We start from the raw sequence: 25795 nt of genomic DNA on the forward strand, positions 1-25795 counted from the left end.
GAGTTGCAGTGGTTTTTTGAGGCAGACCCAACACACGTGGGAGAAAGCAGAGAGAGACTAAAGAAGTCTTTCCACCCACCTAATAGGGGGAGACGAGCTGGCAGGCCGGCACTCATAAACAGGGCTGCCTGACAGACCGGGGCTCAGACAGCAGCAAGGTGCAGGCGAGGAGGAGAGCACAGAGAGTGTACTCACAGAACAAGGGAGAGACCGACTCACAGACAGACACTCCGAAACGAGCGTGCTGCACCACACCGTACGGCTTGAAGAGCGGGGATTTACTGTGGAAAGAGGAGCAAGGAGGACAGGAGCGTGGATGGATGCCTTCTGCAGTCACAGCGGCCTGGACCCCCTCTGGGTGAGTGTACTGCAGGTCTTCAGGGGCTGACCCCACACACCAAGATATGCACCAGAGAACTAACAGACTGCTATAAAATAAAATGAGGTTTGGTAACATTTAGTAATATTCTTAAACAGGATATAATAATAAAACAATATAGTTTATTGAATTTTGCAGGTTATGAAGTTGTGTTCTAACTCAAGTAAGGTGGGGGTCCGTCTGATGATTTTGTCATTCAGTGAATATGATATTGTATATTTCCTTGATTGTGGTTTACTGGTCACCCCTTACTAAAATGAAACCCTGTTATCATTTGTCATTAGTCTTCTAAAAGTATTACTGTCCCAGAATAATACTGACTTTGATATGTCCCTTTATTTTGAAAAAGTATGTGTAAACTATATGTAAACTGATATATTGTATTGTTTTCAGGATTTTAGGTGTGATAAACCCTGTCAGGGTTGTCCTAGTGACAGTCTGCTGTTTTTTGTAAGTGACTGAATCAGGAATGTCTCACGGAATGTTTAATTGATTGTGGTGTAAAGGTCTCTGCGTGTTAGAACAAAACATTCTTATCAGTTATAGTCATTGGTGAGGCTGATAATTAAAGTGCAGTAGCAGCTCCTGTTCCTCTCTGCCTCTGTCAATAGCAGCACTTATTACTCACAGTTTACCTGCTGACTTCCGAGTAACAGCTCCTCATTATAAATGCACTATGCCAACAGCTATAAAACTTCTGAGGGTACGGGAATATCACTCACTGTGTTGTGAAATACAATGGCAGTGTGAGTGGAAATGATTCACAATTAAATCTTTTTTTAAAGGTTTTGTGACTCAGAAAATAATATTGTTAGTCAGCCATAACTTGGCTCGACTGAGAGAGCAGCCGAGAGAATGTTTCAGGCTTAGCAACAAAGTGCAAACTCACAGTTTGCACAAGATGGCATGTGAAAAAGGAATAAGGTCACTACTTGTTATATAACTGGACATGTATTCAGGAACCAAGGGAACATATTCAAGAACAAATGATATGCTGGAATCAGTCCAAATGTGATCATATTTTTGCATAATCACTTGAAAATATGTGCTGGTCACCTTTTTAACCAGCAGTATAATTCATTTTAAAACAAAAATTGCCATTCATAAGAAAATATAGCTTATTGTGCGTGGATTTTTGCAGGTGATTATGGTTATTTGTATTTAATATAAGGAAGGTTGTGATTACCCTAGAGATTATCTGATGTTTTTTGTAACCAATGAATCAGGTGAGGAAGGTATTCGATCAAGTCATTCATGTTGAATTGGTTATTTAGAAACACTTTTTTGTAACTACCAATGAGTCCAATATGAACTGTCATTGAGTAGTTCTGTGTGACAATGTGTGGGTGCTAAAGTGCTTAATCAGCATTTAATCCATTACTCATTGTAGGTTAGCTGGGTCGAATATCAGGACTCACACACATTGCATTTATTTACACTGCACAGCAGACCTGTTAGGAAATGTGTCCTGGTGTACTGGCACCGTACTACTGTGTGACCCCCAGCTATAACCTGAGAAATTGGCCACAACCTGAAGGGCTGCAGAGATTTAAGGGCACACAGTGTAGGGCACTACGACCAGCCAAGGGAGAGTTGTCGCTAATCCGCATGCTTAGAAGTCATGAGCAAACATCCACATTCTGTGTCTCTGTTCAAAAAGGCTCATCCAGACAATACTACACCAGTGCTGACTTTTCACTTTTCTAGCCTAGTGCTGGTGCGAAGGTTCTGAATTCAGCTCAGACAAGCACTGGGTTCATCCAGAGTCTCTCAGTCTAGACATTCAAAGTCCATTCATTTTTTTCATAGGTTTGGCCCATAATCACACAAATCATCTGCGCTAAATACATCGGGAGCACTCACTGTAATCAAGCTAAAGCCTCCAGAATTTACCCCAAATCACAGCACTTAAACGATGCTGCCTTTTACAGCGGATCCTGCGGACCGTGACAAGGTCCTACATGCCAGATTAAAACAGAAAATGGCAGGAACCACTCTTCATGGCAGTCTCCTGTCCTGTGAATAGGATCCAGAAAAACGGTCATAAATTTCCCCAGCTCTACCTCAGGTTCGATCAGAACTGCAAAGCAGCTCAAAACCAAACGTAATCATTTCAGTCTGATTACAGCTGTTACTCTGATGCGGCGCTGCACTGGTGAACTGACTGGACTCGCTCAAGAGGGTGACCACAGCCAGTCTGAGACAGAGCACTCTGCTGAGGTGCAATGCTCATTTCCAAGGGAAGTGAGTGGGAGGAGTGCTCATTCCAGGTCTAAAGGCTTGCCGCAGTCCTCCTCCATGGGTGCAATGGTCAAATATAAACATCTTCCGGTATGAAATATACCAGTGAAAAATAGAATACGGTTTAAAAAGAAATACAATTTGAATACTGTGCTCTCTAAAAAACACCGCATCATTTTATCTGCCTGTGCCCATAGGCAAAGAGCTTGTATAGGTGGCTAACCAAGAACTACAATATCAATTGGTGAGCTCTATTTTTGTTATAAAAAGATTTGTTTGATTAGATTGAATTAAACGTGCAGCTCTCCATCCCTCTGCTGTCCTGGTGTGCTGAGGGACCTCAGGCCCCTCTTACACATGAGAGGACCATCTTGTACAGATGTAAACATCTGCTGGAAGTGCCCCTGAAATTCTGCCAAACCTCTATAGAGCATGTGCTCTGCACACATCATGTCTGGCACAGTCTGAGGGACTTTCCCCTGAGATCCCAAGCCTTCAAAACCGCCTTGCGGCTTATCTGAATACTGTTTCGCTTATACATCTTACCCAATTCATTTAACTCCAGCTGCAACTGGCATAAACAAAACAGTGCTTTCAGAGAAAACATCTTCAGAGAAATAAATTCTATATGAATTTAAAATAACAGAATCTAATAATGAACTGGTTACACTTCATATTTGTCCGCCTGTTTTTTTAAATGAAAAAATTAAGAGGAACGCTTATGGTTTCTGATCAGAGAGTGTACACCTTTAAGCTTACTGGAACTATCCACAATTAAAAAATCCTTAAATAAAAGTTTATACCATTGTTATAAGTACTGTGTTTAGACAATAAACATACTGGGATGACCACCACCAGTTGGACACTATACTTACATTATGCTTGGAGACATGTTGCTCCTCCAACGTGCATATTAAATTCCTGCATTTCAAATGTATATCAAATTCCTGCATTTCAAATGTCAGAACAATACGGATATTAATACATTTGGTCAGAGAAGTTACATCTGGAAAACCGGGGGACTCAAAACAACAATGAAATTGTGCAGGGAACATAGAAACCATCCTTTCTCCTATGTTTAATCTGTGGCTGAGTCGTCCTCCAACTGCTGTACAAGTGGATGAGTTAGCAAGACAAGCACTTAAAAAACACTTTAAAATGTTAAACAATTTGTCTTAAAAATGGCCTTGGAGAGGCTCACCACAGACAAATTGATGTGCCTCATAAAAAACAAAAGCATTCTCCTTTAAAGTAAGTTATACGCCAGTTGACACTGTCAGCCACCCACGTGTCACACTCATGCAGATTCAGTAACCAACTGATAACTGCTCCAGGGATCGCTCACACAAAGCCATGAAAATAAAAGGACTGAGTTCAATTTATGGGATTTTTTACATCATGGACAATGAAATCCATTTCTTTATCTATGTCACATGACCTTGTGTGGTGGACCAAGCTTTGTCCATACCATTGGGTTAAGTGCTCACTTCAGCATGAAGTGACCATAAATGCTGAGCTTCAGAAAACCTAAAGAGTTTGATTTCTCTCTATATACATTCCCGTTTTTTTGGTTTTTCTTAAATGACAGTATTCAAATACTGTTTCCTGTTTCCTGTTTCCTGTACTTACTCTTCCGACCACAAATTGCATTGGCAGCAGAGTTTGTAGCTCTGTAGAAACTTGCTCATCAAAACTAATTAACAGGGGTCAGTGCATGTATTAAGATATCAGAAGTATCAGTAGGTGCTCACCTAACACACATCACATACTGCATGGAAATACAGGGGGACATGGCTGGACAGAATGGCCTTGCCTGAAGAGGCACAGGTTTAAACAGGCCTGTTGTTCTGTGGTGTGTGGGACAGAAGAGGTGGTACTGCTGTTGCAGACCAGGCCAGCAGCAGCGCTGCACAACCTCACCTGCCTCTGAAGGAGCGGGCGAGCTGGGCTGCCTGTGTGTGGAGGTGTTGTGTAAAGGCTCTGCAGCTGGAATGAATTGTGGTCAGCCCCCTCCTCCCCCCCGGGTGTCTGTCTGGGAGCTTTCTGTGCTCTGACCTTTAACCACTTCCTGCCCAGACTCCTCAGGACCTCACAGCTGCTGAAAGCCCGTCTCTTTCCACCACTCCTCCAGAGCGGCCAGCAAACCCTCAGTAAACAAGGGGAGGCGAAAGATAAACAACAGAACGTTTAGCGTTATTCAGGGGTATTTTAGTCTTTTTACTGACATGCTCCTGTCGTTCTGACGCAATCTCAAAATCAGGCCACTTCCTCAACACTCAGACCTCTGGATCATCTCATGGATATGAAGTTTTGGCCCTGCCCATAACGGGCTCAATATGCTAACTGCCACCTCATGAGAGAAGTGAGCCAGGGTGAAAAATTTCCTAAACTGACTCAGCTCACTGAGCTGCAAGATTTTGTTGACCTATTGTGGTTCTCCTCTTTATTCCTTCAGAGTAAACAAGTTGTGAGATCTGTTACCCAGACTTCTCACTGGATTGAATAGCTTTCAGAGCGGCTCAATATTTCTCGGCATCTGACTGTTGTAAAATGACATGTTTAATAAAGCATGTTTATATCTTCTTCAATTAGAACCAACAAGACTAGAACATAATTGGGTAGGGTTCATTCAGCTCAGTTTTGTTGATCTTTTAATGGATTGGTGGCTTCCTTCATCTCTTTCAGGACTGGAACCGAACATGGTACACTCCCAACCCAGACCTGACCCAGTGCTTCCAGAACACAGTATTGGTGTGGGTTCCCTGCATCTTCCTCTGGGTGTGCGCACCCTTCTACTGCCTATATCTCTACTGCCATGACCGAGGGCACATACGTGTCTCCTGCCTTTGCAGTGCCAAGATGGTGAGCCAATCGCAAGAGATGTACACTGCATAAGTCATTAATGTTATGCAACACCATGAGTGCAGCAGCCATATCAGGCATAAAATAATACAGGGCTGTGTATTTTTATGCCTGATACAGGATATTTTCTACACATTTTTTTTAATACAGGATTTTTCACACTTTAGCAAGTGTTGGGAAAGCCTGTAACTTATGTACATGTAAATTAACAGAGTGCAAGTGTTTACAGAATAGACCCTCACAGTGCTATATTCCTGCAAAACTTGATGAATGGAGCTGAAGGACACAGCCTTCAATAATTGCTCTTACTCATTTTAGTAAAATGATCTTTTCTTACACTATGTACATATATAAAAATTAAAAAACCCAAACTGTAAAGCACTCTGTTTTCTGAGCTGTGTGTCTTTGCTCTTGCGCAGGTCTTCGGATTCCTCTTGGCCTCTTTTGGTTTCGTTGAGTTTTTCTACATCCTACTAGAGAGGAACCAGGAGATCCAGCAGCACATGGTGTTCCTGCTCAGTCCCATCATCCGCAGCCTGACTGTGGTACAGTTACAAGCATTTTTATGCATGTCCACCAAATGTACTGAAGAGCCTCCCAGATAACCTCTTTGTACAATGGCCCTTGGTGGAGTTCTGTATCCTGTAGAATTTCACCAGTTTAATGCACGGTTCTATATATGCTATATGAGGTTATGACAGGATAGTCCCGGCTGGTCTTCAGAAGAAGCAACTCATGTGAATGTTGTTTTTCTGGCCTAAATTGTTAGGCAGGAGAGGGCAGAGGACCCTCAGTAATGGACAAAGGTTGTGGAAATTAAATAGCATAGTGTGGAGAAGTCACAAGGGATTCATGACAGAGGACATGTTGGTGGATGGGGTACAGGCTTGTAGAGTCTAGGCAGTAGTTCAGTGCTTCCCAATAAGAGGTTAAATGGGGCTCCTTAGCAAACAGTCTCTCTCAGAATCAGACTCCCAACCCACCTGCCTCCTCAGACAGTAAAGTCAATATCAGTTACTGTTCAGGCGTGAATGACCAGAGTGAATTCAATGTACAAGCAGACTTTTTAAATGTTCTGGTCTTTTTCAGGAGTGTGAAAGTTGTCTCTCTATTTAACTTATTCTGGACACTAATGTGAATTCCAGCTGCCTGGTCATAGACTCCATAATTATCAATTATCACTTTCTGAATTTAGCTATTTTTAAATTCCTTTTTTTTGCTGTTCTCCTCCTACCACAGTCTGGTTGTTGCCCCATTTCATGTTATGTAAGGCACAGCTTATGCCACTTCAAAGGTCGTCGAGCAGAAAATGTTTGTGCTTTCGGTCGTGTTAAGCCATGTTTTTTTTTTTCCTTTCCCTGGTTCACTCCATATATTGGCATTTATGTACACGTACCAATGTCTGTCTCCCTCAGCCCCTGATCATTGCCAAGTATGTGTGTGACATCAACACTTACCAGTAACCTATGACAAAAAGAGTCATTTACTCTCAAACACCACACACAGCCCATGTAATTACTAGGCACACATTCTGTTTGCTAGGTTGAAGTAATGCAGTTACTTCCACCCACCTCTCTAAAACAGGGGTCTCTCTTAACAGGCAAATTCAAGTAGAAATTAAGTTCAAATAAACTGTAATGTTGTGTAAACAAACAGATTGTATTTACAGTACTGCGTATGCAGCATGCTGTTGCATTTTAACTTAAAGCAGATGTCCATTTCTCTTCATTTTTACCATTTTGAGTCATGGTGGAACGGCACTGTGGTTTGGTTTTTTAAGTAGCATGGTATTATCCTCCTTCTACAAGCTTTTATTTTGAGCTGAGCTGCCATGACTAAGGATCTTTCTTTTGATCAAAAAATATATGGCGAACTGGGTCTCAGAAATTTCAAATGAATAGATATTTCCGTCATTTGAGAGTTTTTTTTCACAATTTATAGGACATAATGTGGCTACTGTGTGTACTGTACAATATGATACAAACAGATTGGAGGTGGAAACCTCCTATTGAGACCAAAAGTGGTGTAAAATAGTGCAGTGTTTATTAAAAGCTGATTGTGTAAAAATGTAAATGCAGTTGTGGTCCGGGAATTCTAGTTTTTCTTTCCAAATTTAAGTATTATGTAACTTGTCCATAGATGCAAACTATTAATGTGTTAACTGAGATGTGTCATTTAGCATGGGGTCTATTATGTCCAAATCAATAAAAAAGCATATAATTTTTTGTCTTCTGCAACTTCTGAAAAAAGTGATTAAGCAAACAAATAAACTTGCTAGTGGAAAAACATGCCCACATATACAATGTTTTCTCATTTTCAAAATTCTGCATTCCATAAAGGTATAGATGTTAGTAATACGTAAATGCTGTAAATTAGTTATTAGTGAAGCTGTCACCTTTGCTTTTCCCTTCACTGCTGGAAAAATCCGGAAAAACATCCTTATTGTCCACTATTTTGGGCCAATCAGCAAGCAGGTGTTGACAGGAGTAGGAGTGTGGTTTGTGTGTTTCTCCCAGATGGGTCAGGTATCAACACCAAAGTGTGCTGGGCTGCTATCCATGCCAGAGAGCATTTGGTCACAGTCTCTCTCTCTCTCTCTCTCTCAGGTCCTGGCGATTTGCATCATTCAATTGGAGAGGATGAGAGGCTGTCGCTCTTCCATCTTCCTGTTCCTATTCTGGCTGCTGGCAGTGCTGTGTTCTCTGGTGCCTCTGAGAGCCAAGATCCAGTTGGCCGTGGAGGAGGTGAGATAAATGACACAGTGGCACAGTCCCCAATCTGTAGCCCCCATTCCTATACACACGCCCTGCACTGCAAGAAGGCTCCCAAAGGCTCCTATGGCAGTCCTGAATTTCTATCTTTTATCACCCCATTGGCATAGCAGGTATGCCATCTGCATGAGTGGGCCCTATGCCTGCAGCACTTACAGTTTTGTACTTTTCATAATTTCTGGAAAAAGAAAGCCGGAACACGGTCTCTCAGACATTACAGATATTTTCTTCTGTACTCACTGACCTAATTTCCACAAACATATTTCATTTTTATAATTCATATTATATGAACAGGAGAGTGTTATGTAAATAGTATTCATAGCTGTAGGAACTTGATAATACTAATGCAATTAGTCCACCAGTGGCTGTCACTTCATGACCAATGCTTTTTTGTAATTTAAATATGGCATTTAGTGGTGTTTAGTCTTCCAGTCTTTCCTGTTTATCTGTTTGCACACCCTCTCATACCGTTGGCCCGCTGCTACACAGTGGCTCTTTTGTCCGAAGCCGCAGATTGCATGGTAGCAGGGTAGCGTCGCTGGTGGCACATCCGGGGAGGGGAGGGGGGGCACACTAGCCACGTGCCGTCTGCGAATTCCACAGCTGTTACTGATCTCCGCTGTTTGTTGGTCGCCTGAATTTATTTACTTTTTTGGCTCATTTGCTCTGTTTCAGACACAGCAATCAGTGTCTGAGTTGGACAGACAAATATGCACTAAAATACAAGTGTCTGTATGCAAATACCTACATTTGCATCTCCATAAATATGTGTATATATTTATAACTTCACAATCCCTGGTGCGATATTCCCCACACTGTCGACAGGCATGATGAATGGCCTGGTCCTGTATATGGCGAGACACAGCTCTCCGAGCTCAGACCAGAAACCACCACTTTTATCACCGCTGTGATAAGCCAAGGCAACCGGCGAAGTCCAGATCCGGTGCAAAAACATCCCTCTACAGGCCCAGCCGCCGACGGCATAATTGTGTCCAAACTTAGAGGAGAATTCTGTGGCGTGCCAGGGTTCCGGGCCAACATGGCAAGGTGTCTGTGGCCGTGAGAGGTCAACCAAGCACGTGCGACATCCGCCTGCCTGAGCTGGCTGTTTAGGACGACAGGCTGACAAGTTATTTCCGGATGCCAGACAAAAAAAACATTACACAGATTTTCTAAGGCGGTCCATGGTTTTAGAAACACATAAAGTGGTTTGGCCTGTCTGTAATATTGCTTCATTTTATTCTCTTACAAATTGACTATGTTCTGTTTTAGTTAGCATATGACTCAAGTTTTATTAATATTGAGAATCAGTGTAATAAATTAACTAATATGTGTGAATATATAGGCAAGTATATTGCACCATATTCTATTTCTGCAATAGTCAAAACGGTACACAGAGTATACAAGTGTATGTAGTTTTTATATCCTCCTGAACTGAAAAAAACTTTTTCAGTATTTTATTTTTGACATAATTAATTTTACAGTGTCTTAAAAACATGCTGCAGTGAAAAAACACTATTTTCAAAAATATAATTTATTTTATTTTTATTGAATGTCCCTTGAAGTGTAGGCTTCAGCATAGTTGAATATAAGGTTTTTGAGACTAAGATAAGAGACTTGCTCAAAAATGAATTGTCACATCTCAGGGGGCAAGGACAGCCATCCAAATGCAATCAGCAAATTGACTGTTGATTTATAATTAATAGAAATCCAAATCCACTCAAAATCTAGAAATCCCTACAGCAGAGCACTCATTCAACATTGTGACATTTGTGCAGCATCCAACTGTATATTGCGGTGCACAGATTTGACCATGGATATACTATGTTATTTAAACTTTTTTCTGGAACGCAGTTGGGTTTAACAAGTTCATACTTGCAAAACCCATTTTCTACAGCATGCCAGACTGACCTATATTTCTTGCCCGCACATAGCAGCTGACCCCTTTAGCTTCAGTGACCAAGTCAGGTTATCCGCTCAGCCCCTGTTCCGTCCTCTTCTCTCTCACTGGCAGCCAATGTATTCCATCCAGAAAGAGCCTGTTTTCTCATGTCTGTACATGTCTTGGCACAGGACAGTGAGCAGCAGTAGACCTAAAGTTAGAGGGTAAACACAGACCTCAGAAAAAGGCCACAACATGTGAACCCAAGGCATCCAATCTCTTTAGCAATGGCTAATGCTGCTTTCTGGCTCCCCTCCACCCTGAACGGGTGCGCTGGCTTCAAAACCATGAATTTTCTATTTGCAGATATGTCTTAGCGTGACTGGGAAACTTCAGTACTTTGACATGCGGAATTCATTTATTTAAACGCGGCCATTAAAGCCTTTCGTTTTCTCATTTGTCTGAACCATTCAAAATAAGCTTTGTGGGGCCATTAATCCTGGCACACTGCCATGCACTGTGGTATATAATACCCTGTGCGAGGACAGAAGCAAAAATGAGATAGCACCCCCCTCAAAAGGAGCCACCAGACAGTTTCGGAACAGGGTGTACACTGCTCTTGACATGTTCTGAGGTTAAGTTTAGCGAGAGTCTGCAACCTATTCATTAGTAACTGATCCTGCTGTGGGCCCAATGTGTCATAGAGCTGGTGCATGAACTTCTGTGTAACAAATGGAAGGATACAGTTAGGATGCCATCACAGGAAATGTGCGGCTGATGTGGTGAAGAGCCACTCCGTGGGATTATGGGAAATCCCTAGCTGTGGTGCTGGCGTTTATCTAATGTTTCCCTTTCTCTCCTATGACATCAGTTCTGTGATGTCAGCAGAGCCCCTGGAGAGATAAAAATTAATTGTGTCTATTTATAGTAAACCGCACAGAAATTATTGTTGTTATGTTTAAGCCCCTACCTACCCTTTTATAAAATTGTCTGCTTTTGTGGAAGTAAAATGTACTTTTACTCCATGTCTATTTATTTTGGACATGGATACAAAGGTTTTATATGAGTTACATTGTGCTTAGACCTCTTAAATGCATAAGCAATACATTACACAGGTCACTTGCGTATTAACAATGGTAAAACATACACTGTGATTATTTATATGGCCTGTGGAAGGATGGTACATGCCTGGTGTGTCTCATACATCCTTTGCTGTGCCGTAGCATCTTGTTGAAATGTGATGGGAACTGTTTTATCAGAGGCTTTGTGTTGGGCAGAGCATTCATATGGAGCACTTTGCATTGCAGGGCTTCGCAGCAGATGCTGTGCGGTATTTGGCTTTCTTCTCGTATTTCTCCCTGCAAATGGCTCAGCTGTTCCTCTCCTGTTTTGCTGACCACCCCCCAAGTTCTGGGAAACCCATCATTGTCAAGGTAAGAAGAAACTGGCCTGTTAGTTCATAATGGTGTAAACTGGGGCTGTCAGTGGCACTGGCCATATCACTGGTTCCCAGTGCAGTTGGTACCATACTGTGTGATATAAAGTCCTGACAGTACCACACATAGAGTAGCATTGGCTAGGGACAGCTCCAGCCGGCAGTGCTGTTGTCATCTCATAATGAAAGAGTGTCTCCACTTGTCAGTCATCTGCTTGGCCTTGGAGAATATGCATGCTCCTCTGCACTCTGCACCAGACTGGTGGGACAATTTACAGCAATAAAAACTGATTCAAAAAATAAAATGCTGTAACTCATATTTGAGAGAGATTTGTGGGTGTGTGTCAGTGGGTGTGCGTTTTGGAATTTAACTTCAGTATTTCCATTAACACGACTCACACTGCTGTTGTGCATGGTCCATATCTTCACTTTCTCTCACATTCAGTCCCAACATGTTATTTCTACTACATACTGCATGCTCATGCATTATTTCCCAAAATATGGTTAATGAAATTAATCAGGAGAGCAACGGAAATGATAAGTATGTTCAGACTGTAGGCTGCCAATGTTTCTTATAGTATTGTGAGGCTGCGATGAGCTAGAGAATGAGTGAGAAAAAGAGAGGGAGGGGCAAGAGAGGAAGAGAGAAGGGGGAGAGAAAGTGAGAGAGAGGGAGACCGCGACACACCCAGCAGCCTCTCCCATTGGAGTATGTCCCCTTCACATCCTGGGCAGAGTTACTCATGGCAGCCCAAAAAGAGCTCCGGTGTGGGGGCGGGATCTGGAGCACAAACCACTGCAGTGTGCAGCGTCTCCCGGTGACGACACGTACCCTCCCGCCGCTGACCTCAGAGCCTCCTCTCCCCATCTGCTTGTGTTTATTCTCTGCTCCGTGGAGCCAGAGTCAGTCCTGTTTACCAGCCCAGTCTTTCCACACTGCTTAGCCCTGTCACTGTATTGAGCTCCTGTGTCTCCACACTGTGCTGCCTCGTCACTGTATTGAGCTCCTGCGTCTCCACACTGTGGAGCCTCGTCACTGTGTTGAGCTCCTGTGTCTCCACACTGTGGAGCCTCGTCACTGTGTTGAGCTCCTGCGTCTCCACACTGTGCAGCCTCGTCACTGTGTTGAGCTCCTGTGTCTCCACACTGTGCAGCCTCATCACTGTGTTGAGCTCCTGCCTCTCCACACTGCTCAGCCCTGTCACTGTGTTGAGCTCCTGTGTCTCCACACTGTGCAGCCTCATCACTGTGTTGAGCTCCTGTGTCTCCACACTGTGCAGCTTTGTCACTGTGTTGAGCTCCTGTGTGTCCACACTGTGCTGCCTCATCACTGTGTTGAGCTCCTGTGTCTCCACACTGTGCTGCCTCGTCACTGTGTTGAGCTCCTGTGTCTCCACACTGTGCAGCCTCGTCACTGTGTTGAGCTCCTGTGTCTCCACACTGTGCAGCCTCATCACTGTGTTGAGCTCCTGCCTCTCCACACTGCTCAGCCCTGTCACTGTGTTGAGCTCCTGTGTCTCCACACTGTGCAGCCTCATCACTGTGTTGAGCTCCTGTGTCTCCACACTGTGCAGCCTCGTCACTGTGTTGAGCTCCTGTGTGTCCACACTGTGCTGCCTCATCACTGTGTTGAGCTCCTGTGTCTCCACACTGTGCTGCCTCGTCACTGTGTTGAGCTCCTGTGTCTCCACACTGCTCAGCCCTGTCACTGTGTTGAGCTCCTGTGTCTCCACACTGTGCTGCCCTGTCACTGTATTGAGCTCCTGTGTCTCCACACTGTGCAGCCTCGTCACTGTGTTGAGCTCCTGTGTCTCCACACTGTGCAGCCTCGTCACTGTGTTGAGCTCCTGTGTTTCCAGACTGCTCAGCCTCGTCACTGTGTTGAGCTCCTGCCTCTCCACACCATGCAGGTTCATCACAGTGTTGGGTTCTGTCTAACAGCTGCAGATTTGAGGTCCTTAAGTTCCATGAAAACCTTCTAAAATAAATTTAGTGCTGCCCTGTTTTTCTTGGTCTGTGAATGATGCGTAATGTGGTGCCCACCTTTAAGCCTGCTGGGTCTGACCCCCACAGAACCCGTGCCCAGTGCAGGACGCCTCCTTCTTGTCAAAGATTCTCTTCTGGTGGTTCAGCGGGTAAGAGGGTCATTTATTTTTTTGTGATTTCATGCTATTACCAGAAGATACAATGAGAAAATTAAGTAATGAAATAGGTGGGAATATGATGTTTATGTTGTCAGTTGCAATCATATTTTAACATACAACAGAAGACATAATAAATGAGCTCTGAAACTTAATCTGCAATATGTTGATCAGAAAAGCCTGTTCTAGTGAGTGTTTTTCTCTTTGGTTCATTTGTTTGTCCATCCGTCTGTCTCTATGCCACAGCATTGTGATTAAGGGATACCGCAGTCCTCTCCAGGCTGAGGATCTGTGGTCACTGCGGGAGGAGGACACGTCAGACAAGATCATCTCAGACCTGGAACAGGAGTGGACTGCAGAATGCACCAAGCTCCAACAGTAAGACACAGACGCCATGGCATTGTGTCTGTCCTGCGGATTGCTTCTGACTTAGGGAATGTGAACAAAAAAGCTACAATTACCATTGTATTCTCTGATGCACTGTGTCATTATACATTATTTCTGTACTTTGAAGGCACACTTATCCAGGACAACCTACAGTTTCACATCTCAGTCATTCATCATGTAGACAGCTGCATTTTCATTGTAGAAACTGATAAGAATCCCCTCCCCCTAACCGCTATCCCCACACGCTGCACCTCCTAATAAGTTCAACAGTAATACCAAAGCAGGGGATCTTACACTCCCTGGAATCCAGGGCTCTATCCATCACCCCAGTTCTATGCATAAATTGAAGTGCAGATTTCCTCTCAGTTCTCATGTTTGGTAGTTGGAAAACAGGGCCAAAGGAGAAATACAAATATTGGCTGTAAAACAATTGTTGGGAATGGCGAGGGAGAAAGTCCCCTGAGGATAGAGTGTGGAGCTGTGACTTTTGTAAGCCAATTAATATTCTTCAGCTTTGAAGCTTTGCAATTAAATGTCATAACTTGACAAGTAAATTGCTTTCCTCATATGTTAGAGGTCAGAATGTTTTTACAGCTGGCGGAAACTGACTATGTATTATTTTAGAGCACGAGGTACATTGACAGAAGTTTTCCTTTTGTCTGTTTTAAATGATTCCTTGAAAGGAGAAGGCACAGAGCCGGGCCGTCCCTAATGTAAACGTCTGTCTGTTTTCCCTGCTGCAGACAGGAGAAGTCCATGAGTGCGGGCGGGGCCCTGGGCGCCAGACTGACAGACCAGGCCCAGCTCCTGCGGAAGCTGCAGAAGGAGCAGAGCTCTGGCTTCTGCCTGCTCAGGACTCTGGCCCGAAACTTTGGGCCCTACTTCCTCACCGGGACACTGTGCCTTATGATCCACGATGCCTTCATGTTCTCCATCCCACAGATGCTCAGGTGAGACACTAACACAATGACGGCCCACCGCGCCACACTGGGGCAGGTTCATATGCCCCTGCATATTATGACCTGCAATGGTGGGATTATATGAGGAACAATTACACCTGTGGTCATTCTAACAATCATCTAAGCATTGCTGAAAAAAAAAAAAAATCATTATGAGACAGGAAGACCACATAAAGTGTACAGTTCATCCATTGATCCACCAGTCTTGAAACATAAATAATTCTGTTGCCATGTGTGGTGTTGCCATGCCTGTGCCAGTGTCAGTTATGGCAGAGGCCCATAAGCTTGAGAGAGAATGTCACCCACAGCATCCAGTGAGGCTGAGACATCAACAGCAGCAAGGAAAATCTAAAAGGCAGAAATGCTGAGGCATCCCCAGGCAACCACACTAAGAGGGTCGCCAGTGAAGTGTGAGTCCAGGGCAGCCACAAGAAGCCCACTGTTGTATAAGCAGAGCTGGTGTGTGTGGACCACTAGCCGCTGTAATAATCTTAATCCCATTAACACTGTCCAGGCAGGAAATGTGATGGCTACAAATGAAAAAACAGGCCGTATTTTTGTCAATGTCTTCGTCAGAGAACCTAAACATTGACCCGCAGCAAACTTGATTATGTTTTATTATATATTTTAAACACTAAAATGTGAAATTGCAAGATTACTAGTAGTAGTCTAATCTCTAGGAGTTACTAAAATTATTCCTAGTAGAGAATGTCAGTGTTAAGTATTTGTGGTTTGCAGAGTAGTTTGTGACCTACTGCCTGTTTGTGTTCAACCCCACAGTCTGTTGCTGGGATTCATGAGGGATGAGGACGCCCCCTTGTGGAAGGGCTACTTCTATGCATCCTTGATGTTTCTGCTCTCCTGTCTCCAGTCCGTCTTCAACCACCAGTACATGTACAGCTGCTTCACCGTGGGGATGAGGGTAAAAACAGCCGTGATGGGCCTGGTGTACAGGAAGGTACGTACAGTACCCCGGGGCTGAAAGACAGTCCACAGTCAATCATATGCAAAATATGCAAACGTTCGCATGAGCAAAAGGCACGCGCTGACTGTTCTCCTGTGCCGTTTCAGTCTCTCGTCATCACCAGCGCTGCGCGCAGGACCTGCACTGTAGGGGAAATAGTGAACCTGGTGTCAGCCGACACACAGAAGCTCATGGACTTTGTGGTGTACTTCAACGCTGTGTGGCTGGCTCCCATCGAGATCGCGCTTTGTCTTTTTTTCCTCTGGCAGGTAGAGCTATATAAACATAAAATTCACATTCATCTTTCGAGTATTGATAGAACATATGAGGTAAATGCTTGTTAAACTATAGTAATCGCATGGGAGCATGCATACAGTAGTCTTGATTCAATAGACTTTTTTACTTCATTAAGCAGCACTTTGCTGAAGACCCAGACTGAGGACTTTCTGTATGTTTCATTCTTTCAGCACTTAGGCCCCTCTGCCCTGGCAGGAATCACTACAGTCATCCTCATCTTTCCTCTCAATGGATTTATCGCCAAGAAAAGAAGCAAACTCCAGGTACCAAAGACCTAGATGGTGCTGATCAGAAACATTGTTGTTTCTCTTGTGCCTGGCCTGTAGTAAATCATCGTTTCATCCTGTGTTAGTGTGTCAGTGTCCCACAGCTGTTTTAGATAACACATGGAAAGAAAGTGGCCTGGGCCTGTGGGCTGGATGTGAATTTTATAATTCTTTGAAGTCCCAATGTTACCCATATGAAAAATAACCATAAAAAGGGATATAATTATTTTTTCATTTATTTTTCAACAAACAACAGACATTTGGCCATAGTTTAAACTAGACTTATACTTTAGAATGTGTTTACCACATTTCTCACTCTTTTGCATTTTCCCATTTCAAAACTGCTAATTGTTTGATGATATGACTTATACTTCACAGATATTCATCTCTCTCGCTCAGCTGTAATCAATTGCACTGAGGACATATTTATTTTATGTGATATGCAGCTGTTTTCATAGTTGAAGGCATGGCTTCTTTTAGTGACATATTGGGGCTGACTGTTCCTTGCTATGTGTGCACGTCTCTAGGAAGTTCAAATGAAGTACATGGACGGACGCATCAAGCTGATGAACGAGATTCTGAACGGAATCAAAATCCTCAAGTTCTATGCCTGGGAAAAGGCTTTTCTGGAGCAAGTCCTGGGCTACAGGCAGCGAGAACTGAAGGCTCTGAAGAAATCTCAGATCCTCTATTCCATTTCCATCGCTTCATTCAACTCCTCATCTTTCCTGGTGTGTCCAATGTACTCTCCCTTATGAAAACATTCCTACGATAACACTTTAGGACTCTAGTAATATTATAGATAGGATACTGTAGTAATATTATAATATTCTTATAGTAAATTTGGACATACTATTGAAGTGTACATTATTCTCACATGTTTGTTGGTTAATTAAAATGAACATAGTCTAGGGAGGTTAACCTTGCATGCTTCTGTGCTCCCCTCAGATTGCCTTTGCGATGTTTGGAGTGTACGTGCTGATTGATGACAAGAACGTCCTGGATGCACAGAAGGTCTTTGTGTCCATGGCTCTGATCAACATACTGAAGACTCCCCTCAGCCAGCTGCCCTTCGCCATGAGCACTACCATGCAGGTGAGAGTCCCCCAACTGTGTCTCCATATTTTAATGTGGAATGTTACCCTTTGACCTGTGCTGAATGTAGTCTTTGCTTAAATCAATTTTAGAAGACTAAAATTAAGTTCTTAAAGGTAGTTCCCTGTGTTGATGTTTGGAAGATGTTAATTGGCTATGTTGTTTTAGGCCATGGTGTCACTGAAACGTCTTGGAAAATTTCTCTGTCAAGAGGAACTAAAGGCTGAGAGCGTAAACAAAGCACCTTTCAGCCCAGGTGAGTTGTCCTGTCAGGTTGGTCTTACTTAAATTGGAGCATATGTCGGCATGTGAACAATTCAATATTGTTGACAATTTCATCATGTTTAGTGATGTAAAATGCACATATAAAATGAGTTCTGATGCAAGGTGTATAGCCTACTGACCCCCCCCCCCCCCTTCTCTCTCTCTCTCCCAGATGGAGATGCAGTGGTGGTAGATAATGGTACTTTCAGCTGGTCTAAAGAGGGACCTCCATGTCTCAAGAGGTGAGTGAGGTTCAGTATATTGCGACATTTTACGGTTTCTGCGCCACAGTCAGTTTAATAAAGCCTGCATAGTTGGTTGGGATGTCATAATGTACCGCAATTTTATGAGAATGATTTTATGAGGTTTAGCAGGCCTGACTGATCTCTGCCCGTGTTTACAGGATCAGCATGCGTGTGTCACGGGGCTCTCTGGTTGCAGTGGTAGGTCACGTGGGCAGTGGAAAGTCCTCTCTTCTGTCTGCAATGCTCGGGGAAACGGAGAAGAGAAGCGGTGGTGTCTTAGTCAAGGTACATAAAGACAAATGCAGGAATTTTAGTAGTCTGATTTACTGCAGAAAATATGAAATCTAAATTGAAACTGTAACGGTACCATAGTTTGTTTCACACATTGGTAGGGAATTAGCATACTATAGAAAGACTGTAAGCAAAGCTAAGGTTTTCTCCCAGCTCATCTCCACAGCCGCCTCTGCTCTGCTTCCCAGGGTTCAGTTGCCTACGTGCCTCAGCAAGCCTGGATCCAGAACGCCACTCTGAGAGACAACATTGTGTTTGGGCGTGAGAGGAAGGAGAGCTGGTACCAGCGGGTATTAGAGGCCTGTGCCCTGCTGCCAGACCTGGAGATCTTGCCTGCTGGGGATGCCACAGAGATTGGGGAGAAGGTTAGACATACTTCCATGCCACCCTTTCCATGTCACTCAAATAAATGGGTGAGGATTTGAAACATCACCTTTGGTATTTAATCGCGTTTCAGGGCCTGAACCTCTCAGGGGGGCAGAAGCAGAGAGTGAGCCTGGCTCGTGCCGTGTACAGAAAGGCTGATCTGTACCTCCTCGATGACCCCCTGTCTGCTGTGGACGCTCATGTGGGTCAGCACATCTTTGACAAAGTCATCGGGCCAAGGGGTGTACTGAGAGACAAGGTAATGCCCACAGACAATCAAATGCACTGCTTTTACTAACAAACTGTCAAGTGCACTCTTTTATCCACAGACACATTGTTACACTCACAGGCACAGACAAACCTCAGTTTGATACAGCAAAACCCGACCTTGTGAATCACAAAACAGTATTTCCCTTTTTTCTGCAAAGCATACGGTTTAACACTGCGATGCTATGCTCACAGACACGCGTCCTGGTGACACATGGCATGAGCTTCCTGCCACAGGCGGACCTGATCCTGGTGCTGATGGATGGGGAGATCACAGAAATGGGTTCCTACCAGGAGCTGCTGAGTAGGCATGGTGCCTTTGCGGACTTCATACACGCCTTTGCCAGCTCTGAACGCAAAGAAAGCTCTGTGCAAAGAGGTGAGAGATGTTCCATTGCACTCAGCAAGCCACTGGAGGTTTCAGCATCCAACTATGAAACCACTCCATTTAAATTTAGCTTTAACTAGTGCAGAGCAGTCCTGTCAAAGCATGCTTGTGGCATATAATAAGGGAAATTATATCAAAACACACTTCAGTGGCTTGCATTCTTTGTTCATTAGTTATACTTCTTATGAAGACGAAATAAATTATTTCCCAAACTTAATGAGGCACTCTCCTCCTAGCCTTAATCATTTACTTATGAAGGAAAAGTCTTTTCAACTACAACTTTCAACCAAGAACCCCTTTTCTTTTTCCTTTCTCTCTTAAATCCAGCGGTTGGCTGTTGTAATGATGATGCTTTTATTATGAAGTGAAAGATAAAGGCTGTTTTCTTCTAAGCAGTATGAGGTGCATCCCTCTGATCTGAATGTCTGATCTTTATTGGCTCATAAAAAGTGAATGTTGTGATCTAGTCCACGGGGAATAATGTATGTTTTGTTTGTGGCTATGTTGCAGGTACCAGGAAGTCATCCTCAAGGCTCAGCATGACAGATTTTATGCCTGTGTCAAGGGACCTCTCCCAAGAGCAGCTCATTGGGTATGGACACAGACAGCTGCTGGGCTTACTGTATATTGCTCTTTCAGAATTTATGAGTCCTGTGTTAATGTTAGGCTCTGGGCAAAACATCTGACAGTAAAATGTAAACAATGGTTCTCATAGGGCATTCCAGGGCACTGTGGAAAGTAAGTAAGGTAAGGTAAAGCCTGTCTTTGTGCACTCTTCACAGAGGTGACACGGTCAGCACCAACCTGCAGACCATGGAGCCCATATCTGACACAGAGCAAGAGCAGGTCCCAGAGGATCTCGGGAAGCTGACGGAAGTGGACAGGGCCCGCACTGGCAGGGTGAGTTCACTGTTGATTCTCGAGTGACCTTGCTCACTTAATCACTTAACTCAGGTCTAATAATCCACAATAATGAGCATTCACTTTGTTATCACTCTCTGTAAATGTGCATGTAAGCTAGCCCTGTCATAATGAAGTGTTTACTGATTTCTGTTCATGCTCTTGCTCTGTATCTTGATCTTTGCTGCTTCTGTGGATTCCTGCAGGTGAAGCTGGAAATGTATGTGGAGTACTTCAAGACCATTGGCCTGCCGCTCATCCTGCCCATCCTCTTCCTGTACATCTTCCAGCAGGCAGCGTCACTGACTTACAACTACTGGCTCAGCCTGTGGGCTGACGATCCCATCATCAATGGCACACAAATCAATACGGACCTGAAGCTGGGCGTTTATGGGGCGCTAGGCTTTGCACAGGGTGAGCGACCACTTAATATCACAACAAGGACCAAACCAAATCGCTTGCTCCATCCATTGTGTATTTACAATTATATGCTCAGAAAGTCATGTGAAGCTGATGTGAAGGGACTTTGTTCTGATTTCAGGGGGGGCTATTTTTGGCACGACGGTGGCGATCTCAGTTGGGGGCATCATTGCGTCCCGTCACCTGCACATGGAGCTGCTGAACAATGTGCTGCACTCCCCCATGTCCTTTTTTGAGTGCACGCCCAGTGGCAACTTGCTCAACCGCTTCTCCAAAGAGGTGGACGCCATTGACTGCATGATTCCTGAAGGGCTGAAGATGATGCTGAGCTACCTGTTCAAGCTGTTGGAAGTCTGCATCATTGTCCTGCTAGCAACGCCCTTCACAGCAGTGGTCATCATTCCCCTCGCACTGCTCTATGCCTTCATTCAGGTACACACAAAGTGCCTCTCAGAAATTTTGTGTCGGGGATTTGTGGTGTTGTTGGACTGTGCTGATCTTGGTTATAGTTTTGGTCAGTTTCTTCCACCAGCTGACCCAAGCGGTTTTCAGTGCCACTGGGAAAGCTGAATAATCCTTATTGGCATCGTAGGTTCAGCAAAGCCTGTGTGATTTTTTCCACCGTTTTACAGAGTTTCTACGTGGCCACATCCTGCCAGCTGCGCAGGCTGGAGTCCGTGAGCCGCTCGCCCATCTACACCCACTTCAATGAAACGGTGCAGGGAGCCAGTGTGATCCGAGCATTTGGGGAACAGCCCAGGTTCATTCTCCAGGCCAACCACAGGGTCGACCACAACCAGACCTCCTACTTCCCAAGATTTGTGGCCACCAGGTCAGGTTCAGTGACATTGTGACACAAGATTGACCTCCGCAGACAGTTCAATGGTCTGACTCTGAGGACTAGACAATAGGCTCTCTTATAGTGCAGGCCATCGGGTCACCAACATTATTTATGAAATTATAACTTACCCATGTGTGATCTGTAGGTGGTTGGCGGTGAATCTTGAGTTCCTGGGCAATGCCGTGGTCCTTGCAGCTGCGATCCTCTCAGTAATGGGGAAGGATACTCTGAGTCCTGGCATTGTGGGTCTGGCTGTGTCCCATTCCCTCCAGGTAAGCAAAACTCACTTTGTAGAGCACAAAAAATACGACATTGATAAATGCTGATCCTACGCAGTGTGTGAAAAATATCGCGGGTCCACCATTTCCTCTATGAGATTACATCCTCTGGCAGCACAGTGTGAAAATCGACACTCGCTATTGTCCTTAATTTGAGGGAGTATGATAATGACTGAATGCTATGTAAGTAAAAGTGACTACAGCTATTAACACGCTGCTTCTCTATGTGTTGCAGGTGACAGGAATTCTGAGCTGGATTGTGCGATCATGGACAGATGTGGAGAACAACATTGTATCGGTGGAGAGGGTGAAGGAGTATGCTGAGACTCCCAAAGAGGTGAGCGTCCAGTTTTTAAAGTTTGCTTTGTGGATACCAGAAGATTCTGAACCCTGCAAAATAAACGCTGCTCATGTGTGTCCTGTAGGCGGCTTGGACGGTGGAGAGCAAGCCCCTCCCAGAAGCCTGGCCTCAGACAGGCACCATTGAATTCCATGACTATGGGCTCCAGTACCGCAAGGGCTTGGAATGGGCTCTGAAGGGCATCTCTTTGCAAATCCAGGAGAGAGAAAAGGTCAGTGTATAAACTTTAGCATCCATCCATCCATTTTATGAAACCGCTTATTCCTGGTCAGGGTTGGGGGAGGGGGAGCCTATCCCAGCATGTGGGTGGGGAGAGGCAGGAAAACTCCCTGGACAGTTATACATTACATTGCAGGACCCACACACCATTTACTCACATATTCATACCTATGGGAAATTTAGAGTCTCCATTTACCCTCCTGCATGTCTTTGGACTGTGGGAGGGAACCGGAATACTTGGCAAAAACCCACGCTGACACAGGGAGAACCTGTAAACTCCACACAGAAAGCCTAAAAGCCTGAACCCTAACTCAGTGTCTTCTTGCTTTGAGGCAATGGTGCTATTCACTGCACCACCTTGCCGCCCAGAATTTGAACATTTATGGGGAAAAGGATGCCTTTGTGTAACACCTAATAATCTCACAATGTGTTTTCATCCTCCTCAGGTTGGAATTGTGGGCAGAACTGGAGCTGGGAAGTCCTCTTTAGCCCTTGGAATTTTTAGGATCTTGGAGGCTGCCAAAGGAGATATTTACATTGATGGAATCAACATTGCTGAGATAGGACTTCATGACCTGAGGTCTCGCATCACCATTATCCCACAGGTACTGTGAACCAGTTGCTGTACACATAATACATAAGAGAATACTGAGATCTACTGTTTAGTGAGGGTGCATGTGCATATAGTCCCCCAACTGCCTAGATGGATGAAAAGCAGGTCCAATTTATCTGCTCTTGTAACATGTTCCAGCACCAGTGTATATAACAATTAAAAGCTGTTATACTAACTTCAGAGATACAGAAGAATTTCAAGGGAGCACTTTGTCCAGACCAAACAATTAATGTGACAAAGAGCCAATACAATATGACAAAGTGATGGTTTAGAAAGGGCCTCTCCCCCTGACAGGTCTAGCTTCTCCTCTGTTCCTTTGGGAAAAAGCTGCTCCCATACAGTAGCATTGTGTTTCTTCTGCCTGCCTCAGGACCCTGTGCTATTCTCTGGCTCCCTGCGTATGAACCTCGACCCTTTTGACGCATACTCCGATGAGGAGGTGTGGAGCGCGTTGGAGCTCGCCCATCTGAAGAACTTTGTGTCAGGCCTTCCAGACAAGCTGAACTATGAGTGCTCAGAGGGAGGAGAAAACCTCAGGTAAGAATATTCCCTCGTGTTTCAATGCACCGTTTCAGTAGCTGCACCTTCCAGTCTCCAACTCCTCCCTCTATTGGTCTCTCCATCTTTGACTCATGTGCCTGCTTTCCATGTTCTTACACAGTCTGGGGCAACGCCAGCTTGTGTGCCTAGCTCGTGCCCTCCTCCGCAAGACCAAAATCCTGGTTTTGGATGAGGCCACGGCGGCTGTAGACATGGAGACAGACAATCTGATCCAGTCCACCATCCGCAGCCAGTTTGAAGACTGCACAGTTCTAACCATCGCTCATCGCCTGAACACCATAATGGACTATACCAGGTATGGAGCACCATCAAAAAGTTGACCACAAAGATAGATGTGAGAATAAAATGGCACTGTACAGTGTGCATGTTGGTTGATATAAGCACATCAACTTATAGTAAGCAGATCATATCAACTTGTAATATGTAATACATGTACTGCATTTTGGAGTTGCTAAAACTGGGCTTTAATATCAGTGAAAGATGGGAAAGTGGCATACAAGATGTTAATTCCTGCCATTATGAAAAAGCTGACTCATTTTTATCGCTTACAGAGTTATTGTAATGGACAAAGGACACATCGCAGAGATGGACTCCCCGTCCAATCTCATCACGCAGCGTGGCCATTTCTACAGAATGTGCAGGGAGGCTGGACTGGTGTGAGGCCTCCAGCCAAAGGAATCCAGGGCGGGGAAAGCCAGAGGTCCTGCAGCATCCTCCCAGTAGTCGTCCTGATCAAAGAGGGGGGACAGATAGCCATTTCAAGCTCCAGGGCAGCTAGGACTGTTAAGGAAATCAAAATGCTTTTTACAAGCCATAAATATCCAGTACTAAAGCTCAAGGGGTCATGGCCCCCATCTGTGCTGGCCTCTGGCACGGGGCTGTGCAGCGGTGCCAAATACTGTGCAGGTGCTCAGAGAGGCCATTCTCAGAATAACAGCATGAGACATCTAGGGCTCACTGTAATACTGGTGCTCATACTAGGTTTTAGAGAGGGCTCTTTGGTATAGCACATGCTGTATATAACTGTACATAAACGTCTGGAGCCCAAGGATAAGAAGAACTACAGGCAAATTGGACAGGTTTTAACTACATCAAAAACTGTGGTGGAAAATGTTAATACAGTACAAGTGTCCATTTTATATCACTCAATATTTGATGTTTTATATCATTTTCCAGAGCATTTTATTGGAAGAAACATAGTTCTCATTAGCTAAGGAGTCTCCACCAAATTAAACTTTCATATTACTGTAAATAGAGCTTCAGCAGAAAGAGGCTAGCTAGCTAAAGCCTTGTCTGGCGAAATCTTTATAATATACCAAAGTTCTAAAAATATGAGGTACTGTGGCATGAGTTCTCATTTCGGTACTGTTGTTCTAGCTTAGCCTTTCAAACCTGTATTGCAAGAGTCGTTGCAATCTCAGAAGGCATGTTAGCAAGCATTTTATGAGTGTTATGCAAGGACAAAACACAAAAATGAGCCAAGACATTGGGCCTCAAGTATTTTGCGGTGTTAGCTTTATTTTGAGGAAAGTAAACATTTAAATCAGTAAAAAAGACTGCATTTCTGAAGGTAATTTAACTTGAATGCTAAACCATGGATGTTGCACTGGTACTGGTGACACACACACGTGTACAGAGAAAGCAAATGCTTGTCAGCAAATGCAAGCCATGCACATAGGAGTGAAGTACCTGTGTTAACCGACAGGGGGCAGTATATGCCTTCTCCTCTGCTTCCTTCTCCAAGCTGGTGTTTGGCAGCTCTGAAATGTTTTTTTCATTCACCTACGTGTTATATTTTCTATCACTTGGCCTCCAAAGTCCATTTGAAAAAGGAGGCATTCTGGCAGGCTTTTATATAAAAACAGAAAAAAATTAGTGAAATGTATAATAATTTTCAGCAGAGAAGAAAACTTTTGCTGAAATTTGTGCATATTTTTAATCTTAGTGGTAAATACAATATGCAAAAATAAGAAGGTAAAACTATTTTTATGTAAAGAGGAAATGTATGTGCTTTTAAATACAACTGTAAAGAATGTATTATATTTATACTTTTTGTATTAAATCTTACTTTTGTTAGACTTCAAGGTTAAATTGTTCCTCTA

The 25795-nt window shown here is 44.0% G+C and overlaps 1 protein-coding gene and 2 long non-coding RNA genes across 3 annotated transcripts in view; 1 reads left to right on the top strand and 2 right to left on the bottom strand.

Moving 5' to 3' along the window:
- LOC135248297 (multidrug resistance-associated protein 1-like) lies at positions 1-24383 on the top strand. Its single transcript, XM_064322771.1, has 31 exons — positions 1-358; positions 5306-5482; positions 5902-6027; positions 8089-8226; positions 11443-11568; positions 13644-13705; positions 13958-14089; positions 14842-15048; positions 15838-16015; positions 16129-16290; positions 16489-16581; positions 17112-17315; positions 17533-17679; positions 17848-17935; positions 18116-18185; positions 18347-18473; positions 18668-18844; positions 18937-19104; positions 19308-19491; positions 20011-20092; positions 20283-20400; positions 20607-20814; positions 20942-21252; positions 21453-21652; positions 21807-21933; positions 22175-22276; positions 22365-22511; positions 22966-23124; positions 23503-23669; positions 23794-23988; positions 24245-24383. Exons 1-31 carry the CDS (start codon positions 317-319, stop codon positions 24351-24353), a joined length of 4533 nt encoding a protein of 1510 aa, XP_064178841.1. The 5' UTR covers positions 1-316; the 3' UTR covers positions 24354-24383.
- Positions 18494-21914, bottom strand: LOC135248300 (uncharacterized). Its single transcript, XR_010328406.1, has 3 exons — positions 21790-21914; positions 18913-19092; positions 18494-18812 (listed from the first exon to the last, which is right to left on the bottom strand). It is a non-coding gene; the product is annotated as an uncharacterized LOC135248300 (long non-coding RNA).
- Positions 24134-25795, bottom strand: part of LOC135248299 (uncharacterized) — a 9740-nt gene continuing 8078 nt past the window's right edge. The window contains exon 2 of the long non-coding RNA XR_010328405.1: positions 24134-24421. This is a non-coding gene — a long non-coding RNA (uncharacterized LOC135248299). The remainder of the gene's footprint in view (positions 24422-25795) is intronic.

Source organism: Anguilla rostrata, chromosome 2 (genome assembly GCF_018555375.3).
Source record: "Anguilla rostrata isolate EN2019 chromosome 2, ASM1855537v3, whole genome shotgun sequence".
NCBI lineage: Eukaryota > Metazoa > Chordata > Actinopteri > Anguilliformes > Anguillidae > Anguilla > Anguilla rostrata.